At 43.3% G+C, this 19,573-nt stretch overlaps 1 protein-coding gene across 5 annotated transcripts in view; it reads left to right on the top strand.

Annotated features, from left to right (window-relative positions):
- Window positions 1-19,573, top strand: part of LOC106584116 (pre-mRNA 3'-end-processing factor FIP1) — a 49,332-nt gene that overhangs the window by 3,675 nt on the left and 26,084 nt on the right. For 4 of the 5 annotated variants that reach the window (XM_014168986.2, XM_014168989.2, XM_014168990.2 and 1 more), the window contains exons 5-10: window positions 1,597-1,658; window positions 2,085-2,195; window positions 2,335-2,462; window positions 4,084-4,187; window positions 6,302-6,404; window positions 8,185-8,323. In XM_014168986.2, coding sequence (XP_014024461.1) covers window positions 1,597-1,658; window positions 2,085-2,195; window positions 2,335-2,462; window positions 4,084-4,187; window positions 6,302-6,404; window positions 8,185-8,323 — 647 coding nt within the window. The remainder of the gene's footprint in view (window positions 1-1,596; window positions 1,659-2,084; window positions 2,196-2,334; window positions 2,463-4,083; window positions 4,188-6,301; window positions 6,405-8,184; window positions 8,324-19,573) is intronic. The other variant, XM_014168988.2, reaches the window with a different exon arrangement.

Raw genomic sequence — 19,573 nt, 5'->3', positions numbered from 1 at the left:
AGAACTGTTTAGTAATAATGACCATCATTATGTTTGGAGGAAAAAGGGGGAGGCTTGCAAGCCGGAGAACACCATCCCAACCGTGAAGCACAGGGGTGGCAGCATCATGTTGTGGGGGTGCTTTGCTGCAGGAGGGACTGGTGCACTTCACAAAATAGATGGCATCATGACGTCAGAAAATTATGTGGATATATTGAAGCAACATCTCAAGATCAGTCAGGAAGTTAAAGCTTGGTCGCAAATGGGTCTTCCAAATGGATAATGACCCCAAGCATACTTCCAAAGTTGTGGCAAAATGGCTTAAGGACAACAAAGTCAAGGTATTGGAGTGGCCATCACAAAGCCCTGACCTCAATCCTATAGAAAATTTGTGGGCAGAACTGAAAAAGTGTGTGCGAGCAAGGAGGCCTACAAATCCGACTCGGTTACACCAGCTCTGCCAGGAGGAATGGGCCAAAATTCACCGAACTTATTGTAGGAAGCTTGTGGAAGGCTACCCGGAACGTTTGACCCAAGTTAAACAATTTAATGGCAATGCAACCAAATACTAATTGAGAGTATGTAAACATCTGACCAACTGGGAATGTGATGGATGAAATAAAAATTGAAATTAATTATTCTCTCTACTATTGTTCTGACATTTCACATTCTTAAAATAAAGTGGTGATCCTAACTGACCTAAGACAGGGCATTTTTACTTGGATTAAATGTCAGGAATTGTGAAAAACTGAGTTTAAATGTATTTGGCTAAGGTGTGTATAAACGTCTGACTTCAACTGTAAGTCATTTCAAGCCTTATTCGTACAGTTTTGTTGAATAGGAAATGCATTGTGTAAAATATTTAATATTTTAGTCATATTTGTGCTGTATACTCCAGCTTGTGTCCTCAATAGTGACGACACCTCAACAATTTAACTATTTTTACCAGAAAGGTTTTAACCTTTCTTTGAGTATGCAGCATTACTAGTTATTGTTTATGGCCCTCTCATGATAAATCATTACTTTTGGGGATTACGTAGATTACATTTCTGATTACTTTAGTTACATTTAACTGGTTTTAAATACAACAGTGTGTTACTGTCCTGCAATCTGGATTAGTTTTGATGCTCCAACTTGAGTTGAAAAGAGCATAATATATTAGACCATGTACATTTTTGGTGGAAAAACCTTTTGTAGAGTGCTTTTTTTCACCTGGCTATTGGCGCAACTAGCATCTATTGCTGTTGCCTCTCCTTTGTCACATCATTTTATGAGTCATGATTATGGTTCTATGTTACAGTATGCATCTTTGGCAGCATTTTATCTCACCACCCATGTCACTTTCAGCGGTCTTCAAAGCACATTCCCCCGCATGAGTCATGGGCAGCGTTTACACAGGCAGCCCAATTCAGATTTTGTTTTTCTTTCAATAATATTTTTTTCTGACCAATCAGTTCAGCTCTGAAAAAGAGATGTGAAAAAATCGAATGTGATTGTTCAAAAGAACAATTAGTGGAACCAATGAGTTGAGCTGCCTGTGTAAGCGCAGCACGTCTCTGTGTGTGTCCCCTTCAAGTGGTGATGATTTGTGTGTGTTTTTTTTCTTTCATTGTGTAGTGCTTTTGGATCCACACCAGTTAATCTCAACATTAAGGCTACAGGGAGAACACATGCATCAGGTAAACACCCCTCATCTATTCCTGACTTCTGACCTTAGAAGTGAGTGCACAAAACATTAGGAACACCAGCTCTTTCCATAACAGCTTTCACCTGGTCAGTCTATGATCCCTTATTGATGTCACTTGTTAAATCCACTTCAATCATTGTAGATGATGAAGGGGAGAAGACAGGTTAAATAAGGATTTTTAAGCCTTGACACAATTTGAGACATGGATTGTGTATGTGTGCCATTCAGATGGTGAATGGGCAAGATGAAATATTTAACTCCATTTGAACGGGTTGGGTTATTAGGTGCCAGGCGCACCGGTTGGAGTGTGAATTATGGTCACTGCATGCGTAGGAACTCATCCAGACCCACATTAATGGTAGTGGTAAGAGTGTGAAGTGAATGTGTCATTGACTGTGTCCTGTCGTTTCCGGTGCAGTTGGCCCCAAAGCCAAAGGAGTGGACCTGGATGCACTGGGCAGTGTTAACGGAATCCCTGTGTTGGAGGTCGACATGGAGTCTTTTGAAGAAAAGCCGTGGAGAAAGCCTGGTAAGGGGTGTGTGTGTGTGTGTGTTGGTTGGTGTGAGGTTATGTCTTTTTGCGTGTTCTGTGCAGGTGTGAGCTCAGGTCTGGCTGATGAATGGTTTGTGACGCGGTCTGTTCAGCTTTCAGTTATGTTTGTGTTTAGGTTCGGACCTCTCGGACTACTTTAACTATGGCTTTAACGAGGACACCTGGAAGACCTACTGTGAGAAACAGAGGAGACTACGCATGGGGTATGAGGGCATGAACCACGCTTCAGCCACTAAAATCATGGTAAGATATCATTACTTTTGGACATACAGTGCCTTCAGAAAGTATTCACACCCCTTGGCTTTTCCACATGTTGTTGTGTTACAGCCAGAATTTAAAATGGACACACAATCTACACACAATACCCCATAATGTCAAAGTGGAATTATGTTTTTAGAAATGTTTACAAATACATTTAAAATGAAAAGCTGAAATGTCTTGAGTCAATAAGTATTCAACCCTTTTTTTGTAATGGCAAGCCTAAATAAGTTCAGGAGTAGAAATGTGCTTATGTCATATAATAAGTTGCATGGACTCATGTTGTGTTCAATAATAGTCTCTTACATGATTTTTAAATGACTACCCCATCTCTGTACCCCACACATAAAATTATCTGTAAGATCCCTCAGTCGAGCAGTGAATTTCAAGTACAGGTTCAACCACAAAGACCAGGGAGGTTTTCCAATGTTTCTCAAAGAAGAGCACCTATTGTTAGATGGGTCAAATATAAAATAAAAAAGCTGACAATGAATTTCCCTTTGAGCATGGTGCCGTTATTAATTACACTTTGGATGGTGTATCAATACACTCAGTTGCCGGAGAGGAAGGAAACCGCTCAGGGATTTCACAATGAGGCCAATGGTGAATTTAAAACAGTTACTGAGTTTAATGGCTTTGATAGGAGTCTGAGGATGGATCAACAACATTGTAGTTACTCCACAATACTAGCATAAATGACTGTGTGAAAAGAAGGAAGCCTGTAAAGAATAATAGAAATTCCAAAGCAAATACTGCAAAACATTTGGCAAATAAATGTACTTTTTGTCCTGAATACAGAGTGTTATGTTTGGGGTAAATCCAACACGTCACTGAGTATCACTCTTCATATTTTCAAGCATGGTGGTGGCTGCATCATGTTATGGGTATGCTTGTCATTGACAAGGACTAGGGAGATTTATTTTATTTTTTTTATAAAAAAATATGGAATAGACTAAGCACAGGCAAAACCCTAGAGGAAAACTGTCTGCTTGGTTCAGTCTGCTTTCCAGCAGACACTGGGAGACAAATTCACCTTTCAGCAGGACAATTACCTTAAACACAAGGTCAAATATACACTGGAATTTCTTACCAAGATGACATTGAATGTTCCGAATTGGCCTAGTTACAGTTTTGACTTAAATTGGCTTGAATATCTATGGCAAGACTTGGAAATGGCTGTCTAGCAATGATCAACAACCAACTTGACATAGTTTGAATATTTTTTTTTTATAATGCGCAAATATTCTAAAATTGAGGTGTGCTATGTTCTTAGACTTACCCAGAAAGACTCACAGCTGTAATTGCTGACATAGGTGATTTTAACATGTATTGACTCAGGGGGTTGAATACTTATCTAATCAAGATATATTAGTGTTTTATTTTCTATTAATAAAATCAATTACACAATTCAATCCATTTAATCCCACTTTGTAACACAGCAAAATGTGGAAAAAGACAAGGGGTGTGTACACTTTCTGAAGGCATTATAGATATAATATTATAGATTATCACAGTATAAGTGCAAGAATTGTTCCCATTTTTGTAAGAAACATTCTCAGGCTTTGACATTGTTGAGGCTGTGTGAGTGAGTTGCCCTTCCTCTTAGGTCCACCAGGGACGTTCAGCCCATGGCGATAGGGATGGGGCCCTTTCCTGCTTTAGGTCTGACTACTCCTCCCCCAGCAACCACTACAATTCAGGCTCCTCCAGGTAGGTACCCTGCCCCCACCCTCTCCCCTTTCTACCACTGTGTATGTATCACAGCAGCTGTGGCATGAAGGACCAGACTACGCATGTCTATGGTAACCACTACCAGCCTAGCCTGTCATCACTGCCACACTTCACTGGTCAGTGTCACCTGGACCCCATCAAGGTGGTCAATTTATTTCGATTTTTTTTATTTATTTCACCTTTATTTAACCAGGTAGGCCAGTTGAGAACAAGTTCTCATTTACAACTGCGACCTGACAGTCAATGGGTCAAGTTTGTATTGGTCAGTGGTACCTGTGTCTGAGGTAATGTTCTTACCAAACACAACGTTACATCCTGAAATGTTACAAGTCATGGAAGGTATGCTAAGTCACTTAACTATTAAGTGGTTTGAAATAAAGGTAGAGGTTCTGCGAGCGTTGCTTAGTTAAAGTGCTCTGTTCCCTCTCTAATGAAGTCCTCATGTGCACCACCTCCCGTCACGTTCCTGTTAACGGCCACCTGTGAAGCGTTGTTTAGCGTTGGGGCAGGCTGAACCCTGCGGGGGGGTGGGGCTGCTTTTACTGTGTGAAGACGGAGGCCATGGAATTTGACTGCTCAATTACAGCGGCCAATCATTTACGGGCTTGGGCCCGTAGTAGCAGGCATTAGCAGACTGTGTTAGTAAATACTCCTCCTCTCCTCTCAGCCCCATGGCCTCATTCTGGTTCCACTCAGGGACCAAGTGCTCTACACGTCAAGGAGGAGTGATGGACTATTACAAACGCACACACCCACCCCTCCTCTCTCTCGCCCTCTCTCACTCTAGCTGTCTCTCTCTCTTTCACGCGCTCTCTCACTCTAGCTGTCTCTCTTTCACACACACGCTCTCTCACTCTAGCTGTCTCTCTTTCACACACACGCTCTCTCACTCTAGCTGTCTCTCTTTCACACACACGCTCTCTCACTCTAGCTGTCTCTCTTTCACACACACTCTCTCTCACTCTAGCTGTCTCTCTTTCACACACACTCTCTCTCACTCTAGCTGTCTCTCTTTCCCTCTCCCCTCAGCTACCCTCTCGCTCACTTGCTCCCTCCAATCTTGTCTGTTGTGAGTTTTAGCATGGCTCATGTCAGGTTGGTCCAGACTACAGACAGGGGACAAGGGTGACTAAGACGGGCCACTTAATTAAAGGTCTGTCTCTATAATATGCCCCCTCCTCCTCCTCGCTCCCTCAGCAAGGTTCCCCCAGTGGAGGTCATATGATTCTGAGCATTATTCAGCCAGGGGGAAAGCAGGAAGTCAGAGCATGACAAATACACACAGCATTGTGCAAAGGATAAAGTGTTAAACGAGGTCCCACACTACACTACAGACCATCTCTCTCACTCTATTGAGCTGTGAGAACGCTGGCAGCTCCAGAAGGGTGAAAGTGGAAACTTGATGCTTGGTTGAAGGAGCAGATATTTGATTCTTTCCACATTCTCTAGATGACTGTGTCCAGCCTAAGGGAGGCTGTTGGTGGAATGGGTTTATCGTAGACCTTTCTTGTTACATAAAACTGTCATTTTAAGTTGCGACGTGTGTGTCAGCTTCCGGGGCTAAGCTGCTTTGTTTTCTATTTATCTGATATTCTGGTGTTTTTAGAGGCCAGAGAGAGGGACAGAGAGAGGGATAGAGAGAGGGGGCATTAGTGAGCCTGTAGCTCATAGCATCACATCGGGCTGCTGCATGATGCAGTTTTTATGCTTTCCTCTTGTAATGTTTACTTTAGATTAAGTCCTAGTGACAGAAAGGGGTTAGTGTCCCATCTGTGTTTGGGGACAGGGGGGTTGTTTTGGGGAAGTGTTGTTAGCAGAGTGCAGTGAGAGGATGACCCAGATAAGGAAGGTCATGATTTAATGGACCTGGAGGATGCTGATGGGGTCACAGGCATTATATAAGTCTTCTACATCTGTAGTTTATGGGATTTGAAGGCAAAAGGCCATACCCAGGTCACATCCTGAAATGTATCTGCATTTTATAACTTGAGAAAAACAAGAGATATACCTAAATATGCATACTTGTTATACATGTTCCATGCAGATATACCAGTTGTGTTCTGTATGTTTACTCTGTGTTCTGTGCTGGTCAGTAGAAAGCCATGCGGCACCATTGACGTTATTGGGGGACAAACTGCTACCATCAGCAGGGTAGAGGGACGACGACGTCACAATATAGAAGGAAATAACATCCAGGTAATGTGTGTCTGTTTTAATGTGATATTCTAAAATACACCCTGGGTGTTTCTCAGTATACATACTACTGTGCGCTGCACTCTCATGCTCAAGTCCATTCTACGAGGGCGTTCTCTTGAGTACGTTCTTGTGAGGACAAGTGTGGATAACACATAAAATATTGATTTGAGAAGCACTCTCACTTCCCCCTACTGTATTACCTCACCCTGCACCTCCCCATTCATTGAACCTTCCAGCCAGGACAACGGCAATAGAGACCAAACAAGTTTATACACTAAGCAAATGTTTTACGTCATACTTCTGAGCTAGCTGTATGGGAATCGTAATAATCTAGCTAGCCAGCTAGTTTAACAGGTAAAAACGACGTAAAACAAGTGTTATGCAAGGTATATGGCTAGCTGTCCTATTCTTTGTGGGTAAATGGCTACTAATTCTAAGTTGTTAGCCATATTACATTTCTATGTGCTTTGACTGAGTATTGTAGGCAGGTAAATGTGCCAAAAATGGACACGGTATGTATTTATTAACGTACCAAGATAAAATATTGTAGTCAGGCAACATATTAGCTGAATGGGCAACATCTCTCGCGTCAGATCAAATAATGGCCGGCATTGTTTTCAAGAAATATTGCGTTGTTTTTTTGCACGGTTGCGTCATATTTCTGTGCATACTCTCGGACGCTTGCGTCGATGCATGCTTCAAAATACACCACATCACCAAAAGTATGTGGACACCCCTTCAAATTAGTGGATTCGGCTATTTCAGCCACACCCATTGCTGACAGGTGTATAAAATCGAGCACACAGCCATGCAATATCCAACAGTAGAATGGCCTTACTGACGAGCTCAGTGACTTTCAATGTGGCACCGTCATAGGAAGCCACCTTTCCAACAACTCAGTTTGTCAAATTTCTGCACTGTTAGAGCTGCCCAGGTCAAAAAGTAAGTGCTGTTATTGTGAAGTGGAAACGTCTAGGAGCATCAACGGCTCAGCCACGAAGTGGTAGGCCACACAAGCTCACAGAACGGGACTGCCGAGTGCTTAAGTGTAAAAATACGTCTGTCCTCGGTTGCAACACTCACTACCGAGTTCCAGTGAAGGGAAATCTTAACACTACAGCATACAATGACATTCTAGACAATTCTGTGCTTCCAACTTTGTGGCAACAGTTTGGGGAAGGCCCTTTTTCTTGTTTCAGCAAGACAATGCCCCTGTGCACAAAGCGAGGTCCATACAGAAAGGGTTTGTCGAGATCGGTGTGGAAGAACTTGACTGATCTGCACAGAACCCTGACCTCAATCCCATCGAACATCTTTGAGATGAATTGGAACGCCGACTGCGAGCCAGGCCTAATCACCCAACATCAGTGCCCGACCTCACTAATGCTCCTGTGGCTGAATGGAAGCAAGTCCTCAGGGCAATGTTTCAACATCTAGTCGAAAGAGTGGAGGCTGTTATAACAGCACAGGGGAGGACCAACTCTATATTAATGCCCAAGATTTTGTTGTAATGAGATATTCGACAATCAGTTGTCCACATACTCTTGATCATGTAGTGTACGTACTAACAGAATACTCATCCGAGAAGTCCCCCCCCCCGTGCTCCGTTTCACATACTTTGATTCAGAGTCATGCTCCGACCCTCCTGTACTGCACTTTGCATGTTCACGGTAGTATGCATAGTGAAAAAAAAAACACTATCTTTCCTCCTTGCATTAAGCTAGTAAATGTACCTACCTAGTCTGAGCTTTGTTTTTGTGTGTGGGTGTGTGCATTGCAGGTGCTTTCTGAGCCCCCCTCTGATGCTGAGCCTACTCCCACTAAGATGCCCCCCTTTTTTCCTCCCAACATCCCCCCGCCTCCTTTCCCGCCTCCACCCCACAATGTCAGCTCCGCCCCTCCACTCATTCCTCCACCAAGTAAGTGACCTCAGCCCCACAAACGCACACTAGCGCACAAACACTGCTCCATGTCTGGGTGTCCTCTGATCAGCAGCACAGTTATGGAATGTAGAGGATAAGGTTAAGGATTGCATAAAGACACTGCTTGGAGGTCAGACAGACTGGTGAGGGTCACTCTCTTGACGCCACGGCGTGTTGGCTCCCTGGGGTCATGGGAAGATGACGTTGAACTATGACATTTCCCACTGTGATTAATTAGTGTTAGTGGCCACAATTTCTCTCTTTTTCAATCTGTTTTTCTCTCTCTCATTCACTCGCTCTATCTTTCTCTCTCTCTGGCTCTTTTTTTCTCTTTCTCTCACTCGCTCTCTTTCTCCCTCTGGCTTTCTCATTCTCGCTTTCTCATTCTATCTTTCTCTCTCGTCCCACTGTGATTAATTAGTGTGAGTGGCCACAATTTCTCTCTCTATTTTTCTCACTCGCTCTCGCTCTGTCTGTGTATGTGTTGATGCATCATTAGTACAGCTGAGGGGTTTGCGGGAACAGATTACAGTATAACCCAGAGTTGCAGGTGGAAATCCCATGCTGAGAACCCTTGAAGGACAGGCTTTTTTAACCCGCCATGCGTCATGGAGCATCCAGCTGTATAAGTGACTGATACGTTCACCATGCCAATCCTGGAGGAATTGTTTGAAGCTGCACCATAAGTGATAATAAATAACACTGCATGTTGAAGGACAGGGTTGAGAGTTGGAGGTGGGTTAACATAACATAAATGTGTGTGTTTGTGTGCGCATGTGTCTGCCCTCTCTGGGTGAGTGTCTTCCCCCCAGGTGTGTGTAATTCTGTCCAGGTGTGTGTCTGTCAGTTTGCCTGACTTCCTCCTCATCTCCTGATGAATATGAGGCAGAAGGCAGGAAGGACCCTCTGGCCTGAGCTCACAGCTGATCGCAGGCTGCTACCGCTTCATCTTCAAAGATTCCAAAATAGCAGGCCCCCTACTCACCCCTCACGCACCCCCAGCACCTCCTAAGTTCATTGAGCTCCATACCGCCTGTTGTTCAATGCGTGCCAAAACTCCTAATATAACGAAAATATCAAACATCCCGGTGACCCTGGCTTTGAAGTGTTTTTTTATTATCTGTGCCACTCCTCCTCCTTTAAGTTACAGGCCCTGCCTTCTTTTGTGATGCAAATGTCCAACGTGATAAAAATAGCTCCTGGAAAAAAGAAAAAGTGCAGAGCCAGCAGATTGTGGCACAAGAAATGTGCTGAACAGACCAACCATGGAAAGAGGGAGAGAGAGGGGGCTTTGTTACTCTTGGTGCAGTAGGGTCACATTAGCGGTCTAGTATTATTGCATGATGGGGACACGTTTTAGTGCAGGGTTGTGTTGTCATTGCAGGCCAGTTTGTGTAGTGAAGCACTAAGGGATGTTGTCTGGAGCTCTAGTGTAGCACTTCTTGTACTGATCAGTGTAGTTTGGCAGATACCGTGTGGGTAGTTTGACACCTGTACTGACACTATCCCTGTAAAAGCAACGTTATCAGTGTCTGTAGACCAGGTTTCTGGGTCTGTTAGTCTCAGCAAACAACACACGTTCCCACAACTTTAGAGATCGTTCCATACGTCATTACCTAACGTTTTCATAGGAATGTTCCGGTGATGTGCAAGGACTGTTTCCAAGAAACCGTTCCCTTTAATGTTAAACTGAATTTACCCAGAACGTGGTTACCATGTTCTCAGAATATTAATGTTCTAGACACATTTCATGGGATGTTGCAAGAACATTAATGTGTCCAGTTTTTTTTAGGGTTAGGACAATATTTCATCAACGTCACACCAAACACACACAGAACATGTTTTCAGAATATAAGATATTAATGTTCTAGACACTTTTCATGGGAATGTTGCAAAAACATTCCTGTGTCCAATGACGTTTAAAACAGGATGTTCTGTCATGGTCCCCTGGTGGTTTTTGTCTAGTTCCGAGGACGTTCCTGAAGGAGGTCGCCTGATGGTTTCAAAGAAAACGTTCTAACCACTGTTGCCGAGCCCATCAAGGCTCTGATTGGATCTGTTTGCGTCTCTTTGTCTGTTGGCAAGGTAATGGATATCCACACACAACCAAACAGTGTTTTTAACATAAAATGGGCCTTTTCACAATGCATTGTTCTTAGCCCCGGTCTACACTGGCCTTGGGTTAACTTATCATCAAATTGTATTTGTCACATGCGCCGAATACAACAGGTGTAGACCTTACAGTGAAATGCTTACTTACAAGCCCTTGTTCGACAATGCAGTTTTAAGGAACCCCCCCCCCCAAAAAAAAAAGTATGAGATAAAAGTAACATAATTAAAGAGCAGCAGTAAAATAACAATAGCGGGGCTATATACAGGGGTACCGGTGTCGAGGTAATTGAGGTGATATGTACATGTAGGTAGAGTTATTAAAGTGACTATGCATAGATAATAAGAGTAGCAGCAGCATAGAAGAGGGTGGGTGGGGGGCAATGCAAATAGTCTGAGTAGCCATTTCATTAACTGTTCAGGAGTCTTATGGCTTGGGGGTAGAAGCTTTTTGGAAGCCTCTTGGACCTAGACTTGGCGCTCCGGTACCGCTTGCCGTGTGGTAGCAGAGAGAATGGTCTATGACTAGGGTGGCTGGAGTCGTTGACAATTTTAGGGCCTTCCTCTGACACCGCCTGGTATAGAGGTTCTGGATGGCAGGAAGCTTGGCCCCAGTGATGTACTGGGCTGTACACACTACCCTCTGTAGTGCCTTGCGGTCGGAGGCCGAGCAGTTGCCATAACAGGCAGTAATGCAACCTGTCAGGATGCTCTCGATGGTGCAGCTGTAAAACCTTTTGAGGATCTGAGGACCCATGACAAATCTTTTCAGTCTCCTGAGGGGGATGACAGTTTGTTGGTGTTGTGGACGCCAAGGAACTTGAAGCTCTCAACCTGCTCCGCTACAGCCCCGTCGATGAGAATGCTCTTTTCCTGTAGTCCACAATCCTCTCATTTGTCTTGATCACGTTGAGGGAGAGGTTGTTGTTGTTCTTGCACCACACGGTCAGGTCTCTGACCTCATCCCTGTAGGCTGTCTCATCATTGTCGGTGATCAGGCCTAACACTGCTGTGTCATCAGCAAACTTAATGATGGTGTTGGAGTCGTGCAGTCATGAGTGAACAGGGAGTACAGGAGGGGACTGAGCACGCACCCCTGAGGGGGCCCAGTGTTGAGGATCAGCGTGACGGATGTGTTACCTACCCTTACCACCTGGGGGCGGCCCGTCAGGAAGTCCAGGATCCAGTTGCAGAGGGAGGTGTTTAGTCCCAGGGTCCTTAGCTTAGTGATGCGCTTTGAGGGCACTATGGTTTTGAATGCTGAGCTGTAGTCATTGAATAGCATTCTCACATACAGTTTACATACACCTTAGCCAAATATATTTAAACCCAGTTTTTCACAATTCCTGACATTTAATCCTAGTAAAAATTCCCTGTCTTAGGTCAGTTAGGATCAACACTTTATTTCAAGAATGTGAAATGTCAGAATAATAGAGTGATTTATTTCAGCTTTTATTTCTTTCATCACAATCCCTGTGGGTCAGAAGTTTACATGCACTCAATTACTATTTGGTAGCATTTCCTTTAAATAGTTTAACTTGGGTCAAACATTTCCGGTAGCCTTCCACAAGCTTCCTACAATAAGTTGGGTGAATTTTGGCCCATTCCTCCTGGCAGAGCTGGTGTAACTGAGTCAGGTTTGTAGGCCTCCTTGCTCGCACACTTTTTCTGTTCTGCCCACAAATCTTCTATAGGATTGAGGTCAGGGCTTAGTGATGGCCACTCTAATACCTTGACTTTGTTGTCCTTAAGCCATTTTGCCACAACTTTGGAAGTATGCTTGGGGTCATTGTCCATTTGGAAGACCCATTTGTGACCAAGCTTTAATTTTCTTGACTGATGTCTTGAGCTGTTGCTTCAATATATCCACATAATTTTCCTTTCCTCATGATGCCATCTATTTTGTGAAGTGCACCAGTCCCTCCTTCAGCAAAGCACCCCCACATCATGATGCTGCCACCCCTGTGCTTCACGGTTGGGATGATGTTCTTCAACTTGCAAGCCTCCCCCTTTTTCCTCCAAACATAACAATGTTCATTATGGGCAAACAGTTCTATTTTTGTTTCATCTGACCAGAGGACATTTCTCCAAAAATCCGATCTTTGTCCCATGTGCAGTTGCTTTTTTTATGGCGGTTTTGGAGCAGTGGCTTCTTCCTTGCTGAGTAGCCTTTCAGGTTATGTCGATATAGGACTCGTTTTACTGTGGATATAGATACTTTTGTACCGTTTCCTCCAGCATCTTCACAAGGTCCTTTGCTGTTGTTCTGGGATTGATTTGCACTTTTTGCACCAAAGTACGTTTATCTCTAGGAGACAGAACGTGTCTCCTTCCTGAGCGGTATGCCAGCTGCGTGGTCCCATAGTGTTTATACTTGTGTACTATTGTTTGTACAGATGAACGTGGTACCTTCAGGCGTTTGGAAATTGCTCCCAAGGATGAACCAGACTTGTGGAGGCCTACAATTGTTTTCTGATTTTCCCAGATGAACGTGGTACCTTCAGGCGTTTGGAAATTGCTCCCAAGGATGAACCAGACTTGTGGAGGCCTACAATATTTTTCTGATTTTCCCATGATGTCAAGCAAAGAGGCACTAAGTTTGAAGGTAGGCCTTGAAATACATCCACAGGTACACCTCCAATTGACTCAAATGATGTCAATTAGCCTATCAGAAGCTTCTAAAGCCATGACATCATTTTCTGGAATTTTACAAGCTGTTTAAAGGCACAGTCAACTTAGTGTATGTTAACTTCTGACCCACTGGAATTGTGATCGAGTGAAATAATCTGCCTGTAAACAATTGTTGGAAAAATGTATTGTGTCATGCACAAAGTAGATGTCCTAACCGAGTTGCCAAAACTATAGTTGTTTAACAAGAATTTGTGAAGTGGTTAAAAAAACAAGTTTTAATGACTCCAACCTAAGTGTATGTTAACTTCCGACTTCAACTGTATGTGTTCATTTTGTCCAGGGGGGAAAGGGCAGTGTGGAGTGCAATATAGATTGCATCATCTGTGGATCTGTTGGCGACGTATGCAAATTGGAGTGGGTCTAGGGTTTCTGGGATAATGGTGTTGATGTGAGCCATGACCAGCCTTTCAATGCATTTCATGGCGTGAGTGCTACCGGTCGGTAGTCATTTAGGCAGGTTACCTTAGTGTTCTTGGGCACAGGGTCTATGGTGGTCTCCTTGGAACATGTTGGTATTACAGACTCAGACAGGGAGAGATTGTAGATGCTTGCCAGTTGGTCTGTGCATGCTCGGTGTACACGTCTTGGTAATCCGTCTGGCCTTGTGAATGTTGACCTTTTTTAAAGGTCTTACTCACATCGGCTACGGAGAGCGTGATCACACAGTCGTCCGGAACAGCTGATGCTCTCATGCGTGTTTCAGTGTTACTTGCCTCGAAGCGAGCATAGAAGTTATTTAGTTCGTCTGGTAGGCTCTCGGCTGTGCTTCCCTTTTGTAGTCTGTAATAGTTTGCAAGCCCTGCCACCTCCGAGTGTTGGAGCCGGTGTAGTACGATTCGTTCTTGTGGTACAATTTGATCCTGTGTTTACACAAGCATTTGTTAACCCTGGGCTAAGGATTCACACTTGTAGTCCAGTGTTTTGGAATAACGGACAAACACAACATGTGACCAACATCCATGCCGGTCAGTGCCGTATTGAGATTAGAGAGGACATTTTTTTTTTTTATATGATCATGGCCTTGTTTCTATTACAGCTTATTGGATGTCTGTCATTCATATTCCATTTACCCAGTTCAATGTAACATTGCTAAGTTTAGGCTACTACATGATACTCTGATTTGCCCTATAACCATAATGCGGTTTCTGCAACCTAGCCTACAAATGAAAGTTTATAACTCAGGTGCAGGTCGAGAGACATATTGGAGTAATTAAGGTGACAGACAGCAACGCATTCAATACAGCATTGCACACACTTGCCTGCGTCTAGCTGATCTAGGGTGGAGTCATTCGTCCAACCAGTTTCTATTGGACAAACAATCTTTTTTTTTCTTCTTTTTTTTATTGGACAAAATCATGTAGTTCCCTCCCCATTTCGTTCCATTTCCTTCTCTTTAAGAAACGTTTTTCAACAGAATCACTCGCACATACAGTTCACATTTATAGCCTACATCTTTGTCATCATAACGTTAAAGTCAACAAACTTTAACTAACGCGTTAGTAAATGTGTACAATCATGCAGTACAGTGTACAGCAAAAGCGTTTGTACACGTTGATTGGGTTTACTATCACGCTGTACAGTTTACAGCAAGCGGACGTGGCGTAGCGGGAAGATCAGAATGCCGTGAACCAAGAGCATGTGTGTTCAAGTCCTAGGTAAGGACATGTTGAATAGTAATGACTGTATAAATGACCGTGCACGATGTGATCATGTGTGTCAAATATGTACATTGAAAATGTTGTATATTGAAAGCGTGTGTGTGTGTGTGTGTGAGTGTGTGTTCCTAACCTTGCCAACCGACAAAGCTCTGTATGGATCAGGGCCTTGATTTGCTTGGCAAGAGTAACAAGGGGTGATGTTTCTTTGGGACCATCAGGCGACGTCCTAAAAACATCTTTAGGGAACAAGCAGTGAATTATCCAATAACCTACACGGGACCATGACAGAATGTCCTATGTTGTAAACGTTCTTGGACACAGGAATATTCTTGCAATGTCCCGTGAAACGTGTCGAGATCATGTAATATATTATATCCTGGCAACCATGTTTTGTGTATTGTAGACCGTCATTGTAAAATAAGAACTTGTTCTTAACTGACTTGCCTAGTTAAATAAAAATAAAATGTTCGGTGTGACGTTGATAGAATATTCTCCTCACCCTCAGAAAACTGGACACAGGAATGTTCTTGCAACATCACATTAAACGTGTGTAGAACATGAATATTGTTTATTCTGAGAACATGGTAACCACGTTCTAGGTAAATTCTCTTTGGGATTAAGGAAATAACTCTAACGCCGAAACATGCTAAATAGGTTCTCGGGAGATTTTTGCTAACATACATAGAATGTTCCTGTAACTAACGGAAAACTGGACCCTCAAACATTAGGGGACCATTATGGGTAACATTACAAAAACGTTCTATTTTCCTAGAATTGCTAGCTGGGGTGGTATCAGCCTATATCTACACTGATGCAGTAGTTGGAACATAATAGTTTTTGGATCAGTGAATGGCTAATTCTGCTAGGGCGGAGGTCAATGTGACTCACTTAGGGTAAGATCAATAATGGAAGAAACATTGACAAGCGAGTGCTGCCAGTTCAAAGTAGTGTATTTAGCTAACCATTGTGAATGCAGGCAGCCCATGGAGTGGGGCAGCAGTAGGCTGCGTTCTGTAGAGCATATCGGTTCAATCTAAAAGCCTCCTGCATAATGACTGAAACGTTAGCATGCGAGAGAGCCACGCAAGCACAATCACCAGCAATTAGCCCTCAGCCATTATCTTTCTCATACGCTGCCAAGCGTAGAGCTAAAACCCTGATCAAATTCTTGCTTTGAGATCACGACAGGTAGGAACAATTACACACGCAAACATATATGGCATGTGTGAGTGTTTTACTGTGTGCGTGCAAGCAAGCACAATGCATTGGTCTATTGAAATACAGTACCAGTCAAGTTTGGACAAACCTAATTCAAGGTTGTTTAAAAAAAAAATATATATATATAATATATTTTTTTTTCTTCTACATTGTAGTGAAGACATCAAAACTCTGAAATAACGGATATGGAATCATTTAGTAACCAAAAAAGTGTTAAACACAATCTATTTTATATTCTTCAAAGTAGCCATCCTTTGCCTTGATGACAGCTTTGCACACTCTTGGCATTCTCTCAACCAGCTTGAAGGGGTTCCCACATATGCTGAGCACTTGCTGGCTGATTTTCCTTCACTCTGTGGTCCAACTCATCCCAAACCATCTCAATTGGGTTGAGGTCAGGTGATTGTGGAGGCCAGGTCATCTGCTGCAGCACTCCATCACGCTCCTTCTTGGTCAAATAGCCTTTACACAGCCTGCAGGTGTGTTGGGTCATTGTCCTGTTGAAAAACAAATGATAGTCCCACTAAGCGCAAACCAGATGGGATGGCGTCTCGCTGCAGAATGCTGTGGTAGCCATGCTGGTTAAGTGACCATCAAAGCACCCCCACACGAAGCATGGAGGAGGAGGTGTGGTCAAGGTTGGAACCACAGATACGGAGATCATTCGTTCACCTACTCTGCATCTCACAAAGACACGGCAGTTGGAACCAAAAATATCAAATTTGGACTCATCAGACCAAAGGACAGATTTCTACCAGTTTAATGTCCATTGTTTGTGTTTCTTGGCACAAGCAAGTCTCTTCTTATTATTGGTGTCCTTTAGTAGTGGTTTCTTTGCAGCAATTTGACCAAGAAGGCCTGCTTTCACGCAGTTTCCTCTGAACAGTTGATGTGTCTGTTACTTGAACTCTGAAACATTTATTTGGGCTGCAATTTCTGAGGCGGGTAACTAATTAACTTATCTTCTGCAGCAGAGGTAACTCTGGGTGTTCCTTTCATGTGGCGGTCCTAATGCGAGCCAGTTTCATCATAACGCTTGATGGTTTTTGCAACTGCACTTAAAGAAACTTTGAAAGTTCTTGAAATTTTCCAGATTGACTGACCTTCATGTCTTAAAGTAATGATGGACTGTTGATTCCTCTTTGCTTATTTCAGCTGTTCTTGCCATAATTTAGATTTAGCCCTATTTGGTCAAAGACCATCTTCTGTATACCACCCCTACCTTGTCACAACACAACTGATTGGCTCAAACACATTAAGAAGGAAAGAAATTCCACAAATTAACTTTTAACAAGGCACACCTGTTAATTGAAATGCATTCCAGGTGACTACCTCATGAAGCTGGTTGAGAGAATGCCAAGAGTGTGCAAAGCTGTCAAGGCAAAGGGTGGCTACTTTGAAGAGTCTCAAATATAAAATTATATTTAGTTTTGTTTATCACTTGTTGCTTATTACTACATTATTCCATATGTGTTATTTCATAGTTTTGATGTCTTCACTATTATTCTACAATGTAGAAAACAGTAAAAATAAAGAAAAACCCTTGAATGAGTTGGTGTCCAAACGTTTGACTCGTACTGTATGCTCAATCACATTGAGCAACAGCTTTTGGAATCTAAAATAGGCACAATCAAGACACGGCTGTGATTTTGGAGTCCAATGTACAAATCTAGTGCTCATTTTGCAAAGCACAATGCCATTGACGGAGGAGAGGAGCCAGACTAGAGTTGTTTAATCAGTTTTACATAGTGTTTCATTTATCCTCCATCCTCCCATTACTGATGCATATGCATACAACTGGAAAACAGATTTGAACAACTTGTTTTTAGGGCATTTTGTTATGTTCTATGTATTTTGGATGTATGCATGTGAAGCTTTTAGTTGAGTGCTTTGTTGCAGTGTTTCTTTTGTGAGTGTTTTTGTGTGGTTGAGTTTCCTCCAGGCCAGGTCCTAGTAAAACCCATCAGTGTGCCTTCAGCGTTGTCCTGTCAATAAAGGCAGTGCCTGAAACTAGACCAGCAGTAGGAGAGGCAGACAGCACCATGTCCAGAGATTTATGTTTTCAGTGTCCTCTGCTCCTGCATCAAGGAAGGACTATTTTCTCTGTGAGGATGTTCATCTGCGATCTTACTAGCTGTGTGGCTCCCCTTTTAGTTACCAGGTGTCTGAGGTATTAAAGGCTTTGGTTCTCCATAGTGAGCAGTTCAGCTCCTGTTTCCACAGTGAGAGGGAAGGAAGACACTTCTACATTTCACTCTCAACGCAGGGGAGCTACTGCATGCTCTTTAAAACTTCACAAACTTACTTTTCTTTCTTTTGTTTCAGCCCTTTCTGCTTTTTTTTTCTGTTGATGAAAACTTCTCTGAAACTTACTCACATCAGGGGTCTTTGAAAAAACATAAAGGCATGGTTCCCAGATGTGTGTGTGTGTGTGTAGTGTTTTAGCCTCTTCAAAGGCGTGTGTGTGTGTGTGTGTGCGTGTTTTGAAGGGCAGTTTGTGTTACTCCCAGACATGAAAGCTTCTAGCATAAAATAGTGGGTTCATTTACAAGTGCACTCAACCATTTGACTGGGGCTGGTTTTATGAATGTTAGAGGGATGTGTGATTCTGTTTTGACATTCTGGCACCTCCCCAATATATGATATGCCTGTTTTCAAGTTTCTCTGCCTCAAACAGAAATCTCCTAAATACGATAAAGCCTAATAAAAGATAATGTGGTTGTGGCAGCTTATTTTACTGTCTGCTTGCATGCATGTGTGCACACAGATCATTAGGCCTATTATTGGCTCATGATGAATAGTACAGTTGTTGGCCTCGCAGTGATACACTACATGACCAAAAGTATGTGGACACCTGCTCGACGAACATCTCATTCCAAAATCATGGGCATTAATATGGAGTTGGTCCCCCCCGTGCTGCTATAACTGCCTCCACTCTTCTGGGACGGCTTTGGAACATTGCTGCGGGGACTTGCTTTCATTCAGCCACGAGTATTAGTGAGGTCGGGCACTGATGTTGGGCGATTTAGGCCTGGCTCGCAGTCGGCGTTCCAATTCATCCCAAAGGTGTTTGATGGGGTTGAGGTCAGGGCTCTGTGCAGGCCAGTCAAGTTCTTCCACACCGATCTCGACCTCGCTTTGTGCACGGGAGCATTGTCATGATGAAACAGGATTGGGCCTTTCCCAAACTGTTGCCACAAAGTTGGAAGCACAGAATTGTGAAGAATGTCATTATATGCTGTAGCGTTAAGATTTCCCTTCACTGAAACTAAGGGGCCTAGCCCGACAAACAGCCCCAGATCATTATCCCTCCTCCACTGAACTTTACAGTTGGCACTATAAATTCGGGCAGGTAGCGTTCTCCTGGCATCTGCCAAACCCAGATTCGTCAGTCTGACTGCCAGATGGTGAAGCGTGACTCATCACTCCAGAGAACGCGTTTCCACTGCTCCAATGGCGGCGAACCTTACGCCACTCCAGCCGATGCTTGGCATTGCGCATGGTGATCTTAGGCTTGTGTGTGGCTGCTCAGCCATGGAAACCCATTTCATGAAGCTTCCTACGAACCGTT

Source organism: Salmo salar, chromosome ssa23 (assembly GCF_905237065.1).
Source record: "Salmo salar chromosome ssa23, Ssal_v3.1, whole genome shotgun sequence".
Lineage (NCBI taxonomy): Eukaryota > Metazoa > Chordata > Actinopteri > Salmoniformes > Salmonidae > Salmo > Salmo salar.
This window is presented reverse-complemented; position numbering and strand designations above follow the sequence as displayed.